The sequence below is a fragment of the Passer domesticus genome, chromosome 15 (assembly GCF_036417665.1).
Source record: "Passer domesticus isolate bPasDom1 chromosome 15, bPasDom1.hap1, whole genome shotgun sequence".
Taxonomy (NCBI): Eukaryota; Metazoa; Chordata; class Aves; order Passeriformes; family Passeridae; genus Passer; species Passer domesticus.
Window position 1 is genome coordinate 13855444 of NC_087488.1, and position 15731 is coordinate 13871174.

Below are 15731 nucleotides of genomic sequence, written 5' to 3' on the forward strand. Positions count from 1 at the left end.
GCCATGGGAAAAGCCAACAGGAGCACAGTCCAGAGTGAGGGCAGGCACACAGGCCCTGCTCTGTGTCCCTGGTGCCAGCTCAGCTTCCTCACATTCCTTTGGCCCAGGAGCTGTGGCCATTCCCAGGTGCCCCTGGCTCAGGTGCATGTTCAGGCAGTGCTGCAGCATGTTTTCAAGTCCATAGTTCTGGATGCAAGAAGCACTTTGCATTTCATCAGATCCCAGTATTTGAATATGAAATAAGTGATACTCAGCCCTGCTACCCATAACTGAGGCTGCCCAGCTCCTCCCAGAGAGCACATTCACTCCCACCTCCCTCTTCCCTGGGTGGCCTGCATGAGAAATGCATAAATGCTCTGATGAGCAGATCCAGGGAAGAGGAAGAGCCTCTGTTTCCTGAACAGGAGATTTTCCCTCCAGATTAAGCTGCCTGTCACATCACCTCCCACTGCACCCGAGGCAGCAGAGCCCCGAGCCCACCCAGGGTCATTTTGAAGAACCAAACCCCCAAAGCAGGGAGGGAAAGCTGCTCCCTCCTCCTGCCTTCAGCCAAGCCTTGGAGGTGCTTCAGGCCCTGGGGAGCAAAGGATTGGGGCAGGGTTTGCTGGGAACCATCAACACTGCGAGGATGGAGCAGAGGCCAGCAGCTTGTAGAGAACCCACAGCACAAAAAAAAACAAAAACCCTTTGTGTCAACTCCACCCTCAACTTCTGCTGGAGACCACACTTGGAGGGCTTGGAGAGAAGGAGAGCAAGAGCCAGGGACACAGCATGGAAACCTGAAATTCAGGTCCTCGGAATGAAAGGGCAGAGGCAGATGGATGGGCTGCAGGCTGCTGGATGGCACCAGGGAGCTGCAGCAGAGGTGAATCACTGCCCCTGCTCTGCCAGCAGCTTTCCTTCCAAAGGAGCAGCATTTGCACACAGCTCCCACATCCAGCTCAGCTCTCCCAGGTGAAATAGCACACAGCAAGGGCACTGACCCACCTGGGCCTGGCTCAGCTCCTTCCCCACAGCAAGGATGGTGCCTGCAGAAGGGTGGAACACCTCTCAAACAGTTATTCAGAGTTCCTTCAGACACTCCAAGTCAAGCCCAGGAGTTTCAGCTCGAGGATTTGGTATCAGGATGCTGCTCTCCTGCAGTTTAATGTACTTAGAAGCAAGATTCCACCTAGAAAACTTGTCCAGGGGCTCCAACACACTCCTGCAAGGCCTTGAGATGCTATTGGAAAAAAAGCCATGTCATTTGTAACAGCAGTTTAAAGAAGGGGGAAATAATTAAAGGCAAAGCGTACAAAGCCAAAAGTGCAACTTTATTGACAAATTTCAGAAGTAAAAAGGCTCAGCATCTCTGCCTCTCATGGTTTGGATGTCTGAGCTCCTCCAAGGTACCTCCACCCACCAGTTTAGAGCTGTGTCATGCTTCATCTTCAGAAGTTGAAGTCTTGCTTCTCTACTGAGAAATCATACAGCCCATCTTGGCCAGTCTGGGGCTCCAGGTTAATATTCTCCTAGGAGGAAAATGATAGAAATCACTTGCAAGGTCTGTATTTGAATAAACCTAAGCTTTTTACAGCAACTCTGGTTTATTCTTGTTTTAAAAATCCTGTTAAGCTCAGCTTGATTGTAGCAGAACTCCTGGAGACCAGGCCAAGCCCTCCTGCTCCTTGCAGCTCCCTGAAGCTGCAGTGTCCCTGCAGCCCACACTAAAGCAGCCAAGCCTTTGGCCTCAGACTCCAGAAGCAAAAGGAAATAAAAGTGGCTGCAGTGGTAGAGCTCACTGAAATTAAATGGCCTGCTTGGAACAGCAACGAGCCAGGACTGCTCAGGGGGATGTTCCCCTGGCATCCAGCCCCTCCAGCCAGAGGTGCTGTGGAGAACTTCCTCCACACCTCTCACAGGGACACCCCAGACCCTGCTCTGGCAAAGGACTGAACCAGACCTTTGCCCCCTGCTGCAGCTCTCACTCAAACTGAGCCACAGCTCCAAGGTCTGCCAGACCTCTAAGCCTCTTCCCTGATGTTTTCCCATCTGCAAGTCTAAGGCTAGGACCAAACATGGCATCTGTGACAGTCATTGGACCCTTGCAGCTCCTAGCTGGTGTCCTGTCCTCTTTTTCCATGGATTCCTTACCATGAGAAGGGTCAAGTGATCCAAATGCAACCTGAGCACTGTTATCAGCTGAGTAGGAGGCTGCCATTCATAGTGACAAGCCAGCTCAGCTCTGAAGGAGGAAACTTCTCCACATTTGGTATTCATATCAGTAACTGCAGTAACTCCAGCTGATGCCAGTTTAAATTCCAGCAGCAAGATGCTATCAAGGCATCCATGTCTCTTGTCCAACTCCTTGGCTGACAACTCAGAGCTTTTACAGACCTTTAAAAGCACCTGAAAGAAGCTACAAGGACTACTCTGGTCATGTGGAAGTCTCCTCCAAAATCCTCTTCCAGTATCCTGAAACTCTGTGCTTCATTCTGGGGTGTAATAGCTTCACATTTTCACCTGAGAAACAGCAAGGGCTCACATACCTCACCAGAAAAGTATTTCTCTATGATGTCCAGGGCAGCTCTGTAGACCATGTCATTCTCATGGTTCTGCAAGTTCTCAATTTTCTCCAGACCATCGAGTTCTTCCACCAGCAGACACAGCTTCTCAGTCTCTCCCAACTTCTCAGCTGCCTGTAGCATTGGAAAATCAGGCAGAAAAACAGAACATCAGTAATGGGCCTGAGATGGTCTTTTCTGTAATTACAACCCTGATCTACAAGTCAAAGGCTCACAGTCCCAGAATTTATGGTCTCTTCCTGATGCCAGGGATGTGACTGTGGTGCCTGTGGAATACCAGTCCCTGCTGGGGGCTGCCAGCCAAACCAGGGAGCCAGGGATGAAGAGCAGCACGCTGGGGACTCAATTTTGCCAAGCCCCTTAGACAGCCCAAGGGTATCCAAGACAAATTTAGACAACATGAAGTCTCTTACTCCAAAAAATCAACAGCCATTGTTCACAATGTGAGCGTTTGGCTCACTCCTTGCTGCTCTTTGGAAGGAGGAAGTGAAAAGATGAGACCTTATCAGGACAAGATTAAAAAATGGCATCCAGGATGAGCAGATCTCACCAGGAAGAGATTTGAAATGGTGTCCAGGATGATCAGGATGGTTTTGCTGTCTTTGACCAAGAGCAGGTTGAGCAGAGGTTTGAGGACCCCGGAACGGACGAGCTCCACCACCTGATGCACTGTTGCTCCAGTGGTGAAGTTGGCCACCACCCACACAGCCTCCTTCTGAGCCTTGAAATCACCCTGGAAGAGCAGCACAGAAAAGGCATTCCCAAGCTTTAGTATCCTCTAGGATGAGGATGAGGCCAGGATAACCATTTTCCTTATCTGCAGCTTTCCCAGCCCCTTTGGGTGATGCATGGACACCTGGCAGAGGTGCCAAGGGCAGCTCCAGGATGTGTTTCCATGCAGGTGTACTGACAAACTGGGATCTCAACAGCTCTGAAACAGCCTGCTCAGGTGGCTCTGGGGCCAAGTGCTTCACAAATGAGCCATCCCAACCTCCTGAACCTCACACCCCTCCCTCAGCAGCCCTGTGCCCATCCCTTACCTTGTCGAGCAGCTCCACCAAAGGTGGCAACAACCCACAGGTGATGATCTGCTGGATCTGGTGGGAAGGCCCTGCTGCAATGTTGCTGAGGGTCCATGCTGCTTCCTTCTGGATGACTGGCTTGGAGTGCCTGAGCAGCCGGGGCAGGACAGCCAGGGCCCCGGCGTCGATGGCTTCCTGGGTCTGCTGGTCTGTGCCTGTGACCACATTCCCGATGGCACGCAGAGCTGGAGTCTAGACAGAGATTACAGGAGGTGAGGAGAGTCCTCACCTCGAGGGATACATGTCAGAAAGCCCAGCAAGATCCCTCCCCAAGTGCTTTATCACACAAGGAGAGCATTGTGGGTGATGGCTGTTTATTTACAGCTCTGTCATCTCCCATTTGCTCTAAGCAGCTTTAGAGCCTCTGTCCAGCCTCCAGCCCCAGCCAGCAGAACAGAGCAGTGGCTTGACAAGCAGGCAGTCAGTTCCACAGGCTGAGGGGACAGCACACCACAGCTGCCACACAGAACAAGGACACCTCCCATCCCTCTCCTCAGACCTTTCTACGTTAAGGGACCACAGGGTGGAGATTCTGATTGTTCCCTACCATAACAATCAAATCTGGGCTGTCCATGAGTTCCACAAGCCTTGGGAGAATCCCTGTCTCCACCACAACCTGGATGCGATCATTGCAGCCATCAGTCAGGTAGGAAACAGCCCAGCAGGAGTCAGAGATGACATCCTTGTCCTCGTGCTGCAGGAGGATGACGAGGACTGGCAGAATCTTCTGCACAGCATCCAAGGGAGGGCAGGGGTTCTTGTTCCTGCACAGGTTTGACAGTGTCCAGGTGATGTTCCTCAGGAACCCAACCTGAAACACAAGGCAGGTGTGAGATCCTCACTGCCCCCAAGAGCAGTCTGTGTTATCCTCTGAAGGTTCTCACATCAGAGACACAACAGTGGGACAGGCACCATTGCAGAAGGGCAGAGACAAACCACAGAGCAGCAGCAGGAAGCTTGAAGGGCAAGTTCAGCCCTTCCACATGCATATGCAAACCTGCCTTGCACCAGTTTCACCTTATTCCTAGCCTGAGATTGTCAGAGCTGGATAAGAAAGGCCAGGATGGAAGAGATCACATTGACTTGGAGTGTCTGCTCAGCACCCCCAGCTTTGTGCAAAAGCAGTTCAGAGCAGGGTCTCATTCAATTACACAAACAGTTTGCTGTGTACAAGGCAGACAGTGGACTCACCCACCACCCAAAGCATGAAGAGATGTTAAATCAAGAAAATGAAGGTTATTTACTGGAGTTGCAGGTGACACCAGAGCCAGCAAGGGAGGAATCACATCACGAGCAATAAGAGCATCCCTGTAGATGGGGCCATCCCCTGGACAGGTAAAAAGGGTTGGTCATTGCATCTGCCCAAGCCACAAGACAGTCAACATCAAACAGCAATCAGACCTGCAGGGCCAGGGCTGGCTGACCCACCAGCCACACAGCATTAGGCATCTCCAGGAGGGAAGGATTTACTGGGCAGATTGGGTCATGGCTGGTTGGCCTGCTGGCACTCCATTCTGTTCTCCCTTTGGTGACATTAGTGGATTCAACCACCCCAGCAGGACAGAGGCTTGCCCTTAGCTTTGGCCAAAATCCTCTTGTAGAGCCAACACAGGATCTCAAAAGCTGCCAGACAACCTTCAGGGTTATGGGGTTCAGTAGGGGCAGCAGCTTGGAGACCAAGCTGCAGGGAGAGAAGCAGCAATGCTTTATCTCCCCAGCAGAATCACAGAATATTCCAAGTTGGAAAAGGCCCACAAGGATCATCAAGTCCCTGGCTCAGTCAGGGGCCTCCAAATGTCCCTCCAGGTCCCCTCACCTGCAATGTTGCCCAGGGCCCACACTGACTGCTCGCTGATGTGCATGTGTGGGGAGGACAGCAGGGAGATGAAGGCTGGGATGGCTCCTCCCTCCACCACGGCCCTGGTGTGCTCCGAGGTGCCAGAGGCAATGTTGGTCAGTGCCCAGGCTGCCTCAAACTGCAGGGCAGCATTGTCAGCACGGCCCAGGAACTCCACCATCCTGGGGATGATGCCCAGCTCGATGATCTGATTGATGGGGGGGTCCTTGTGCCTGGACAGAAGTCTCCTGTGAGAGAGAACAGCACAGCCAGCCATGAACCCTGTGTGGTGCCACCATAGCCCTGTGGCCAGGCACGAGGCTGTGGCTTGCAGGGGAAGCAGCAATGGTTCAGCATCCCACCACAACAAACCCTCAGCAGAGGGGCTGCCATACAGAGGGAAGACACAGCTAGAGATGCTGAAGGAGGAGCAGGGTGTCTGTTGGAAGCCCTGACATGCTCACAGCCATGCTCACTGGGAATGGTGCTGGTCTCAGAGCACTGGCACAATGGTTTGAGCCAGCCAAGGAAGCACCAGCAGGGATGCAGCCTCTCCTGGACCCTCAGGAGACAGCCCTGCTGCCAGCTGGGTGATGATAGCACCCTGTGGTCTTGTGTCCCCACCCCTATGGGGACAGCCCTGCTCAGCACTGATCCTTTACTACAGCTAGGCTCTCCAGGCCTTGTCCTGCCCAAGCATCTGGCACTCTGTTTCTTGTGGGATCCAAGATAATTCCTGGCACAGCACAGGCACAGGAAGGGGCAGCACAGGCAGCCCCTTGGTTGGGTTCCTGCAGGACTGTGAGCCAAGCACAGCACAGAGGCCACAGAACAGGCACCAGCTGAGATTCCCATGGGCAGTTTGGGTTACCAGGCTCCTTCTCCCTTTGCCATCTCTCTAGAGAGCTCCTCAAACAGGAACTTGCAGCCTTTTGCCCCCAGGCCCCAGCACAGCTCCAGCAGCTGGGCACATACCTGGTGGCCTGGGTGGCGAGCAGCTGCAGCTGGGTGTCTTCCCCATTCACAGCTTCCAGGATCTCCTCCAAGGACGGCTGGATAATCTGTGTCACAGGGAATGATTCAGAGTCAGCCGGGGAGCTGGGACTCCCTCCGGTTTAATCTCAGCAGTCAATCAGCTGTCTAGACCCAGCTCAGTCACCACTTCATATCTAAGCAGTGTCTGTTCTTTATGCAACACAGTTTCGAGATGAGGCAGAGGAAGACAATCCACAAAAGCCTTCAAGGCGACTAATGCTTGTAATCAAGCAGTGAAAGAGTCACTGACACCATAATGGGCTGCGAGCTCAGTAATTACCCCTGGCTGTGCAGGGAGCCAGACAGGAGCAGCTCCCAGCCCCCAGAGCACCAGCCTGTTCTACCTGCCATCAAGAGAGGCCGGCAGGACATCATCACCATGAGAAACTGCACAGACAAAGGCCAGGCAGTGTGAAACACTCCCCAGCACTGGGCATGGAGATCAGGAATGGCACCAGCTACTGAACCCAGGCAGTGGCCCAAGCAGGGGGTGATTCCTGCTGCACTGATCCTACCCAGCTGCAGAGCACCAAGTACTCACCACCTCAGCTGCTTTTCCCGGAGAGGGATTCTCCTCCTTCAAATTAATGGAAATGTTTCTGCGCTTCAGGATCTGCTCATCCTTCTTGGCTTTTCTCAGCTCAACGCTCATCTCCACCCTCTGCCTCCGCAGGGTCTGGGGGGAAGAAGAACACCATCCCACTCATTCCTGCATTGCCCCATTCCCCAGGGAGTGCAGCCCTCTGCCCCACGCTTCCCACAGGAGGAGTGCAGAGCCAGCACTCCTCTCTGTGGCCTGGGGGGTGAGGTAGGAGATGGGACAGAGGAAGGCTCTCCCTCAGTGCCTCCCAAGGACATGGGCTGCTGGATGATCCAGCCACCAGTGGGTGTTTTTAAAAGTAGATTCTCTGAACCTGAAAGGCAAACCCTCGTCTCCTCTACCAGCTTAAATCAAGCTGACAGATCCTGCATCTGCCATCCATACCAGCCCCAGCTCCACAGGGATAACTCAGAGAGCTCAGCTGGCTGGGGCTGAGCCATCTCCCTTCCCCAGCCTCACACCCACAACTCACATCCCCCTGTGCCACCACACCCACTGCAGCCCAGCCAGCCCCACACCACATCCCAAAAGCCACCCAACATCCCAGCTGAAGGTATCCAGAGCCATTCCCCATTCCCTCACACAGGTAGATAGGGGGCCATGGACCTTGAGAAGCCCCTCCATCATCTCTGCCAACAGTGGGCTCTGCTGCGGTCCAAAATGCTGGCACAGGCAGGGGGTACTCACAGTTTCATCCTTGCCCTTGTTCTTGAACAGGTTCATGTGCTGGCCATGCTTCCTGACTGGCATCTTGGCAGAGTTGAGAGGTGCTGGAACCTTCACGTGCTCTTGGGGGTCAGCACAGAGCAGGGTCAGGTCACAGCTGCCCAGAACCATCCCCTGCCAGCCACTGAGGGGGCTGGCACCCTCCAGTCCCACCAGCAGCCTGGGCCACACATTTCCACCCCACACTCCCAGCCAGGGAGCCACTGGAGGTCCCCTGCCCCAAGCAGGGCTTGGTAGGATCCTCACACGCTGCAGCTGAGCCACTGAGCTAAATACAAGCACAAACCACCACTTAATATCAGGCTGCAAAAATTACAGCTGCTGCAGTCCCAGGAGGAAGCCAGATACAGGCACCCCATGGTGACAGGAACACCCTCTTCCCCAGCCCTCATCCTGGGGCTTTTCCATTTACTGTGACACACAAGCCTGGAAAGCCTCTTGCCTCCAAAAGGAGCAGCTCAGGTCTGATTTAAGGATACAAATCCACATCTAAGCCTCTCTCACTCCACCACAGAGCACAACCTGGTTTCCTCCACCTGCACCCCAACTAGGAAAGGCCCACAGTCACATGCAGGGACACAAAAGGACCAAGTTCAGCTCATAAAAATAAAAAAGTTCTGGAAACTCAGCAACTAGTACAGGCTGCCAGGGGAACATCATGAAATAAGGACAGGTCAAAATAATTTCTAAGCATCTCCTAGCAAAAGCCAGAGATATAAACACACAAATAAAGCAAGACCTGGCCTTCAGACAGATTTTGTCAGAAAAACAGGGATTCCAGCCAGCATTAAAGGAGATGTTTTCAGAGCAGACACCATCATGGGACCCCTACACCCAGGTTGTGCATCAACACTCCCAGGGCTGATCCCACACAGATGGTGCCTCCTCTCCTCCCCTCCAGGCTTACAGCCAACACCTGCAGCTCAGAGCAGCTTCCAAGGACTCCCTCACACCACCCTTTTAAGTTCAAGGTTTTGGTGTTTTCCTCATTCTCTCTCCCTGTTTCCTGTCCCAGTAACCAAGGCCAGGCACCAGCAGCATCAGCTCCTTTCCCGTGCATCCAGCTGCAGACCTCCTCCAGCTGCCAGGAGGGCCAGGCTGAGCCCTGGCTCAATCCACCATCCCCACAGCCTTAATCCCAACACCCAAACACCAAGGTCTGCTACAGCTTCCCCTCCCTGTTCCCCCAACAGAGCCCAACACCCCAGAAAGCTTCTTCTTTTGGGGGAAGCTTTCTCCATCCCATCCCAGCAGAAGGGCACCACAGCCCACCCACTGACCCCAGACAGGGACCTCATAGTGGGGTATAAAAGAATAGACACCCACCCATCCAGCACTCCAAAAGGGGGGAAAAATCACTTACTCTAGCTCTGCCTCATACCCCACTGCCCTCAGCTCCCTCTTTTATTCCCCCCACGGGGCCACACACCCCCAGTTCCCCTCCAGGATTGGCTCTTCCCAGGACAGCCCCCCGTTATCTGCACCTGCTCCCTCACCTGGATGCACCTGGGGAGGATGGATGGTTGTCTTCTTGTCTGGGCCACCACTCAACCCTCAGATCTCCTTCCTCCATTTATGCTTTGCCAGCTTTGGCTTTGTTTTTGGCTAAGATGTGGGTGATGCCAGCCTGTACCTGACAGTGTCTGGGCTGTGAGGGACAGTTTGGGCTCTGCCACCCCATCACTGCCAGGGCAAGGGCACAGGCAGTCTGAGGTGACCCTTTTTTGTCTGGTGCTGCAGGCCGGGAGAGCCTCTCCTCCAGTTAGAGGGGCCCAGGACCAGGGAGCCAGGTGGAATCAGCTGCACAGAGGTTGCAAGTGAGCCAAGACAGGATTAAAAAACAACTTGGAGCATCATCAGGCTCTGAGCTGCTGGCTGGCACAGCGGGGAGGTGGCAAGGAGAGAAACCCAGCAGGAACCCATTATCTCCATGAGCCCTTTAGGTTTTGGCCAGGAGCTGCTGGGCAGCTCACAAAGTGCTGTGTTCTGTGCCCATGACAGTCTCCATCAGTCAGGAGATATTTTCATTTATGGAGCCCCAGTCCTGCTCTTGCTGCTCTGGCCAACAGGGACAGCAGCTCCCTGACCCCCAAATAACCACTGCAGCACTGTGGGCACTTCTGGGGACTCTGAGGGGCTGAAGCATCCTGGCTTGGCACTCCCTCCACACCATCACCCTTTTTAACAAAAGAAAAACCCTCTCGGTGTGTGCAGGGGTGCCAGCCTGGTCCAGCTGATGGGGAAGGGAGGAGCAGTGTTTCCCAAATGGGCAGGGAAAACAGCAATTAAAATATTTAATTAAAACCTGACCTTTTTTTATGAGGGAGATGGGGAACAAAGACACTCAGAGCTGCAGGAAGGTGATGCTGGGATGCAGATGGGAACTGCACCCTCCACACCCCTGGAGGGGGTGTGCACCTTCCAGCCGTGCACACAGAGCCATCCCAGTCCAAATTATAGGAATTCAGGGAACAACTGGTACTGCCCAGCATGGAAATACCTATGGAGACACACCTTGACAAACCCTGGCTGCTCAAAGTCCTGGATTCAAGTCCTGGGGTCACACCAATTCTGCATTTCAAGGCAAATAAAATGAGTTGCACACAGTCTTACATGGAAGGTGATAGGGAGGTTTGAGAAAAGGCCTTCAGATAAATCTGTTGTTTGTAGGCATTAAAAAGCCAGTTGTGCTAGTCCTGGCTGCTGTGATTTTAAGCTTCAAGTGCCACTGGTTGCATTATCTTGTTTCTTGGCTGCTTGAGACAGGAAAATTACATTTCAATTGCTTTTTAATTCAACTTAATCTGGTGCAAAAGTTAGCGTGCACCCTCTAATTTTGTTTTCTGAGCGGTTTGTTTCCACTAATTCCTAATCAGCCAACACTAAATCAAAACAGGCCTGGCTCAAGCTGAAATAGATGAGTCCTCGCAACCTTGCCAAGCAATTTAATTAAATTGGCTTAAAATCACACCCCAAGGTAAGTGGGGGCAGCCTCCTGCACAGGCCAGCCCCCAGACTTTGGTCCCCTGCCTGGAGAGCTCTCACCCAAGGTGCTGCAGGGAGAGAATGTGAAACAAGGCTGGGAGAAGTTTGTGGTTATCCCAGGCTGCTCCTTTTCTCCCTGCTCCTTCCGTTCCCTCTCCACCTGCCAAGCACAATCAGCCCCATCCTGTTCAGTTCCCTGTCACTTCCAGCACACAGAGGGAGAGGATGGGGAGAGAAAAACACGTGGAATGGGTGAACATCCCTCTCCTTGTCCTTCACTCTGGTCCCTGATGTCATGAGAGGTGGCACTGCCACACAATCGACCCCAGAGCAGGCTGAGGATGAGGGGGGAGGATTTGAACCTGTGCTGAGGACACGGAGAGATCAATATTTGCCAAATGGGGAAGGGAATAACCACAGGAGGAAAGAAAAGTTTTGGGTTTCAGCATAATAAGAAAGTATCACAGCTAATGGAGAGGAAAGGAGATAAAACCCTAAATCTACATGACAGTGTCCCCTGAGCTCAGCCTTGTGTGCTCAAGCTGAAAATCCACATTGTGACAGGTATGAGAAGCTGTGGTTCCAGTGCAGGGGTTTTTTTGAGGCTGTTCTCCCCCACTCTGCCATCCTTCACCCCACACTGCACCTCAGTGAGGCTCTGACTGGGGGAGAGTTGGAAACACTCATTTTAAGCCCTGAGAGAAAAGCCCTGATTTCCTCTCCTGTGTTTTTCGTGTTTCTTGCATGGATTTACCTTCACTACATGTGGAGAAAGGTACTGGCCAGGGAAGCTGTCAGTGTGTGGCATCTCTGTGGTGGGAGAGACGAGGCAGGGACACGCTGGGTCCATCCTGGGGAGCTGCACAGGCACAGCAGCTGGTGAAACATCAGCTCTGAGAGAGGAGAGCTTCAGCTGGATGGAGGGCAGCAGAGGGGGGGGGTCCCTGCCAGCCCCTGAACGCTGCTGTCACACAATGTCCTCTCTGTCAGCAGCAGTGCAGTTCCATTAAATGAACATCAACAAATTAATTTTACTTATTAGTTGCACTAACACCAAGGAAATGTCCATATGGGTACCTGAAAGAGGTGATGATGTAACTGCTGGTGGATTATAAAATCATGATGTGTCCTGAACTGGAAGGGACCCACAAGGATCAGAGTCCAGCTCCTGGCCCTGCCCAGGACACCCCAACAATCCCATCCTGTGCCTGAGAGCAGTGTCCAAACCCTCCTGGAGCTGTGGAAACCTTGGGGCTGGGACCATTCCCTGGGGAGCCTGTTCAGTGCCTGCCCACCCACTGGGTGCAGAACTTTTCACTGATATCCAGCCTAAACCTCCCTGACACAGCTCATGCCTTCATGGATGTGCAGCATTCCTAAGCATGGCAGGGATGGAGCCTGGAAATTCCTCCTTGCTCAGTCAGGATCCGTCCTCCTGGCACACAATCTGCAAGGAAGGCAGTCCTAACTCCACAGGCTGCCCTGGTCCCTCCTGAGGTGACAGGAGTTGGACAACTTGTGACCTCCCCACAGCAGCCAGCAGCTTCTTGTCAGAGCTGTTGTGGTGCAGCCACCTCGGGCTCGGAGCCGCTTTGTGCCAGGCAGGAGCAGGCACGGAACAGTGACAGCCCCCATCTGCTGCAGGCTGTCTAATCAGGACATGCAGAAGGTGGGAGAAGGGATTTATTGTTATCTCTGCCTTGCTGCTGAGCTGGAGGCAGAGCTGAGCACTGCAGCTGGATTTTCTGAGGCTGAAGGTTCAGTTTGGGCTTTCCTTTAATTTAGTGGAGCAGCCTCAAAAAGGTGGTCCTGCTTTTCTGTTCCTCTGCAGCCAGGGAGCCATGGGCACGTGTCAGTTCAGAGAATCATGAAATTGTTTGGGTTGGAAAGGACCTTAAAGCTGATCTCATTCCAACCCCCTGCCATGGGCAGGGACATTTTCCACTATCCCAGATTGCTCCAAGCCCCATCCAGCCTGGCCTTGAACAGTTCCAAGGATCCAGGGGCAGCCACAGCTTCTCTGGACACCTGTGCCAGGGCCTCCCCACCCTCATAAGGAAAAATTCTTTCCTAATATCTCATCTAACCCTGCCCTCTGGCAGTGGGAAGCCATTCCCCCTTGTCCTGTCCCTCCAGGCCCTTGTCCCAAGCCCCTCTCCAGCTCTCTTGGAGCCCCTTTATGCACTGGAAGGGTCTCTCAGCTCTCCCTGGAGTTTTATTTTCTCCAGGCTGAACAGCTCTGTCAGCCCATCTCTAAGGGAGAGAAAAGAAGGAGGAGGAAAAAGAGGAGGAGGAGGAAAGAAGTTTGGTTTTCCACCATTTCAGTTGAAACAGCTCCTGCTGTGGCTGTGGGGCTTTTCAAGGCAAAGTGTTCTTCAGGTCCTCTTCCCAGCCAAGAAATGGGATCACTCTGAAAGGTAGGCACTGAAGACCAAAAAGGAAATGAATCATATTGACTTTGTACAGAAGAAATCTATATTTATTGGTAAAGAGGCCTGAGAGAGTTGGGAATTCCCTGTGAATCAAAGGAAAGAGGATTTGTGTGCAGGCAGACAGCTTGTGGATAACAGCAGCTGATTGTCCCATCAGCTGGGCTGGAGCTATCAGAGCATGGGGAAGGAGAAGAGCAGCAGGGCTGAGGGAGCTGTGGGAGCTCATTCCCACTTTCCAAGGCAGCTGTTTGTGTCCATTTGGCTCCACTGTAAGTGGATGCCCCAGAAAACCAGGACAGCCCTGGAGTGCCTGTAACTCCACACCAGGCTGAACGTGAAGGAACTAATTTTAACTTCTGAGCATCCTCCTTTCTGCCAGCCACAGAGGGATTAGAGTAACAGTTTTTGAAATTATTTAAAAATAACATCAGACTTAATCAGAGTTATTTATTAAATCCATTATCCTCTGTCAGTTATGGGACACTGATTCAGCTGCAGAAACTATAATCACCTATGGCCAAAATCATACTTTTTTTTTCCTTAGCAGGGCCCAGCAATAATTACTCCTTTAGTCCCTGACTCTGTAACTCAAGGAGCTGAAACAGAGAAATCTATAGTGCATTTGGGGATGAGGCACAATGGACTGATGAAGAAACCTTGTCATTAATCAAAAACCCACATAATTTTGTATAAATCATGCATGGTCTTGCTCCACAGCACCTACCAGGAGAAAGGCTAAGGTGCTCTCTAAAGGAGTGGAGTGCCTTGTAAATTATGCAGGAAAGAGAAACTCCATGAAAACACTGGGATATCCATATAAATCATGGAGTCTTGAGCCTCTGGATGCCTCTTTGCTGTCAGGGAGTCCATGTGCAGCTTAATTAGAGGAGGGGATGAGCTTTCCTGCTGCCAGACGCTGCTCACCTTGCTCCAGCGCCTCCAATTATCCCAGCATTTCAACAGAAATTAGTGTCTTTGTTTAAAATGTGTATTTAGGGGCTTTCCTTTGAAAGCCATGCTTAGGAAATGCTAAAGAGAGGATTGGACATGCATATTTCACCTGATCCAAGAGCTGCAGGTAATTTTTGCTAAGCCCAGAGGTGATGTTCTTCTCTGTTGCAACTGCTTCCCATCTCACACACTCTGATTTGGGAATGAGCTTTTGGGGAAGCCCCCTGGTAATTCCATCTCCTTGTGCCACCTCCTTCCTGCCACTCCACTGCTCCAGTCCTGTCCTGGAAATGTGGCAGTGTAACAAATTGTATGTAAAAATGTAAACCAAATTCTGCAGGACCCACCGGTGTCCTGGGCTGATCCCACAGCCTGGGCAGCAGGGAGGGGAATTCTGCACCTCAGCTGCACTTTCTGAGACCCCACCTGGGACAGTGATTCCAGCTCTGGAGTGTCCCTCATCACAAGGATGAGCAGCTGCTGCAGTGAGCCCAGAGGATGCCACAGAGATGCTCCAAGGGCTGCTCTGGAGCCAGGCTGGGAAAGCTGGGGGTATTCACCTGGAAAGGAGAAGACTCTGGGAGAGCTCAGAGCCCCTTCCAGTGCCTAAAAGGGCTCCAAGAGAGCTGGAAAAGGGCTTGGGACAAGGGATGGATGGACAGGACACAGGGAATGGCTTCCCACTCTCAGAGGACAGGGTTAGATGAGATACTGGGAAGGAAATTTTCCCTGTGAGGGTGGGCAGGCCCTGGCACAGGTTGCCCAGAGAAGCTGTGAGTCCCCCATGCCTGGAGGTGCCCAAGGCCAGGCTGGATAGGGCTTGGAGCAATCTGGGATAGTGGAAAATGTCCCTGCCCATGGCAGGGGGTAGAAAGAGATGAGCTTTAGGTGTCCTTCCAACCAAACCATTCCATGATTCTCTAATTCCTTGCATTGAATGCTACAATTGAAATGTGACACCAAAAAGTTGGATACCAGGAAGACAGACTTGAACTTTGCTTTCCTGTGTGTACCCTTCCCTGAAGCTTTTGATCCCAATGCACAGACTGTCTCCTGCAGGATCTGTGACTCACTGAGCACCTGGTGGGATCTGAAAGGCCTTGGCATTGTCCCCATCAGACCCTCTGTGCCCCACGAGCAGTGATCTGCCCTTGTTTGGATAGAGCCTGCTCGTGTCTCCGTAGAGACAACATCCCTGCAGCCCTCACAGGAATACACTGATCCTCCCCAAGCAAGCACAGACAACAGCTGAGAATGAGGTTGCAGCTTTCATTATTTTTTAAATGACTAATAAATGCAAAAACTTCTTGCAGCCTCCTGAGGCAGATCTTTATATAACCCTGTGATCCTTCAATAGGGCTTTCTGGAATCCTCTGGGGAGGATTCCCTTCCTCCCCAAACCACCAGAGATCAGTTTGCTTCTGCTGCTGAAATGCAACCCAAAATGCAGCACCCAAGCTGAGCTCCTTGTTATTCCGAAGCTTGTCATAACAGACAAAGGCTGAGGCTCTATAACAA

At 52.3% G+C, this 15731-nt stretch overlaps 1 protein-coding gene across 1 annotated transcript; it reads right to left on the minus strand.

Annotated features, from left to right (window-relative positions):
* Positions 1–1292: 1292 nt before the first annotated feature.
* Positions 1293–9244, minus strand: KPNA7 (karyopherin subunit alpha 7). Its single transcript, XM_064390984.1, has 11 exons — positions 9172–9244; positions 7807–7907; positions 7060–7194; positions 6459–6544; positions 5463–5731; positions 4891–4973; positions 4194–4457; positions 3605–3838; positions 3115–3297; positions 2529–2678; positions 1293–1511 (listed from the first exon to the last, which is right to left on the minus strand). Exons 1-11 carry the CDS (start codon positions 9173–9175, stop codon positions 1431–1433), a joined length of 1590 nt encoding a protein of 529 aa, XP_064247054.1. The 5' UTR covers positions 9176–9244; the 3' UTR covers positions 1293–1430.
* Between the last annotated feature and the right edge of the window lie 6487 nt (positions 9245–15731).

What these genes read in the sequence shown, in the direction of transcription:
- KPNA7 (XM_064390984.1), bottom strand. An exon ending in GGCCCTGGGCAACATTGCAG is followed by an intron (nt 4,974 to 5,462) that starts GTGAGGGGACCT and finishes TTACCTGTCCAG; the next exon opens with GGGATGGCCCCATCTACAGG. An exon ending in CCATTTCAAATCTCTTCCTG is followed by an intron (nt 2,679 to 3,114) that starts GTGAGATCTGCT and finishes CCAATGCTACAG; the next exon opens with GCAGCTGAGAAGTTGGGAGA.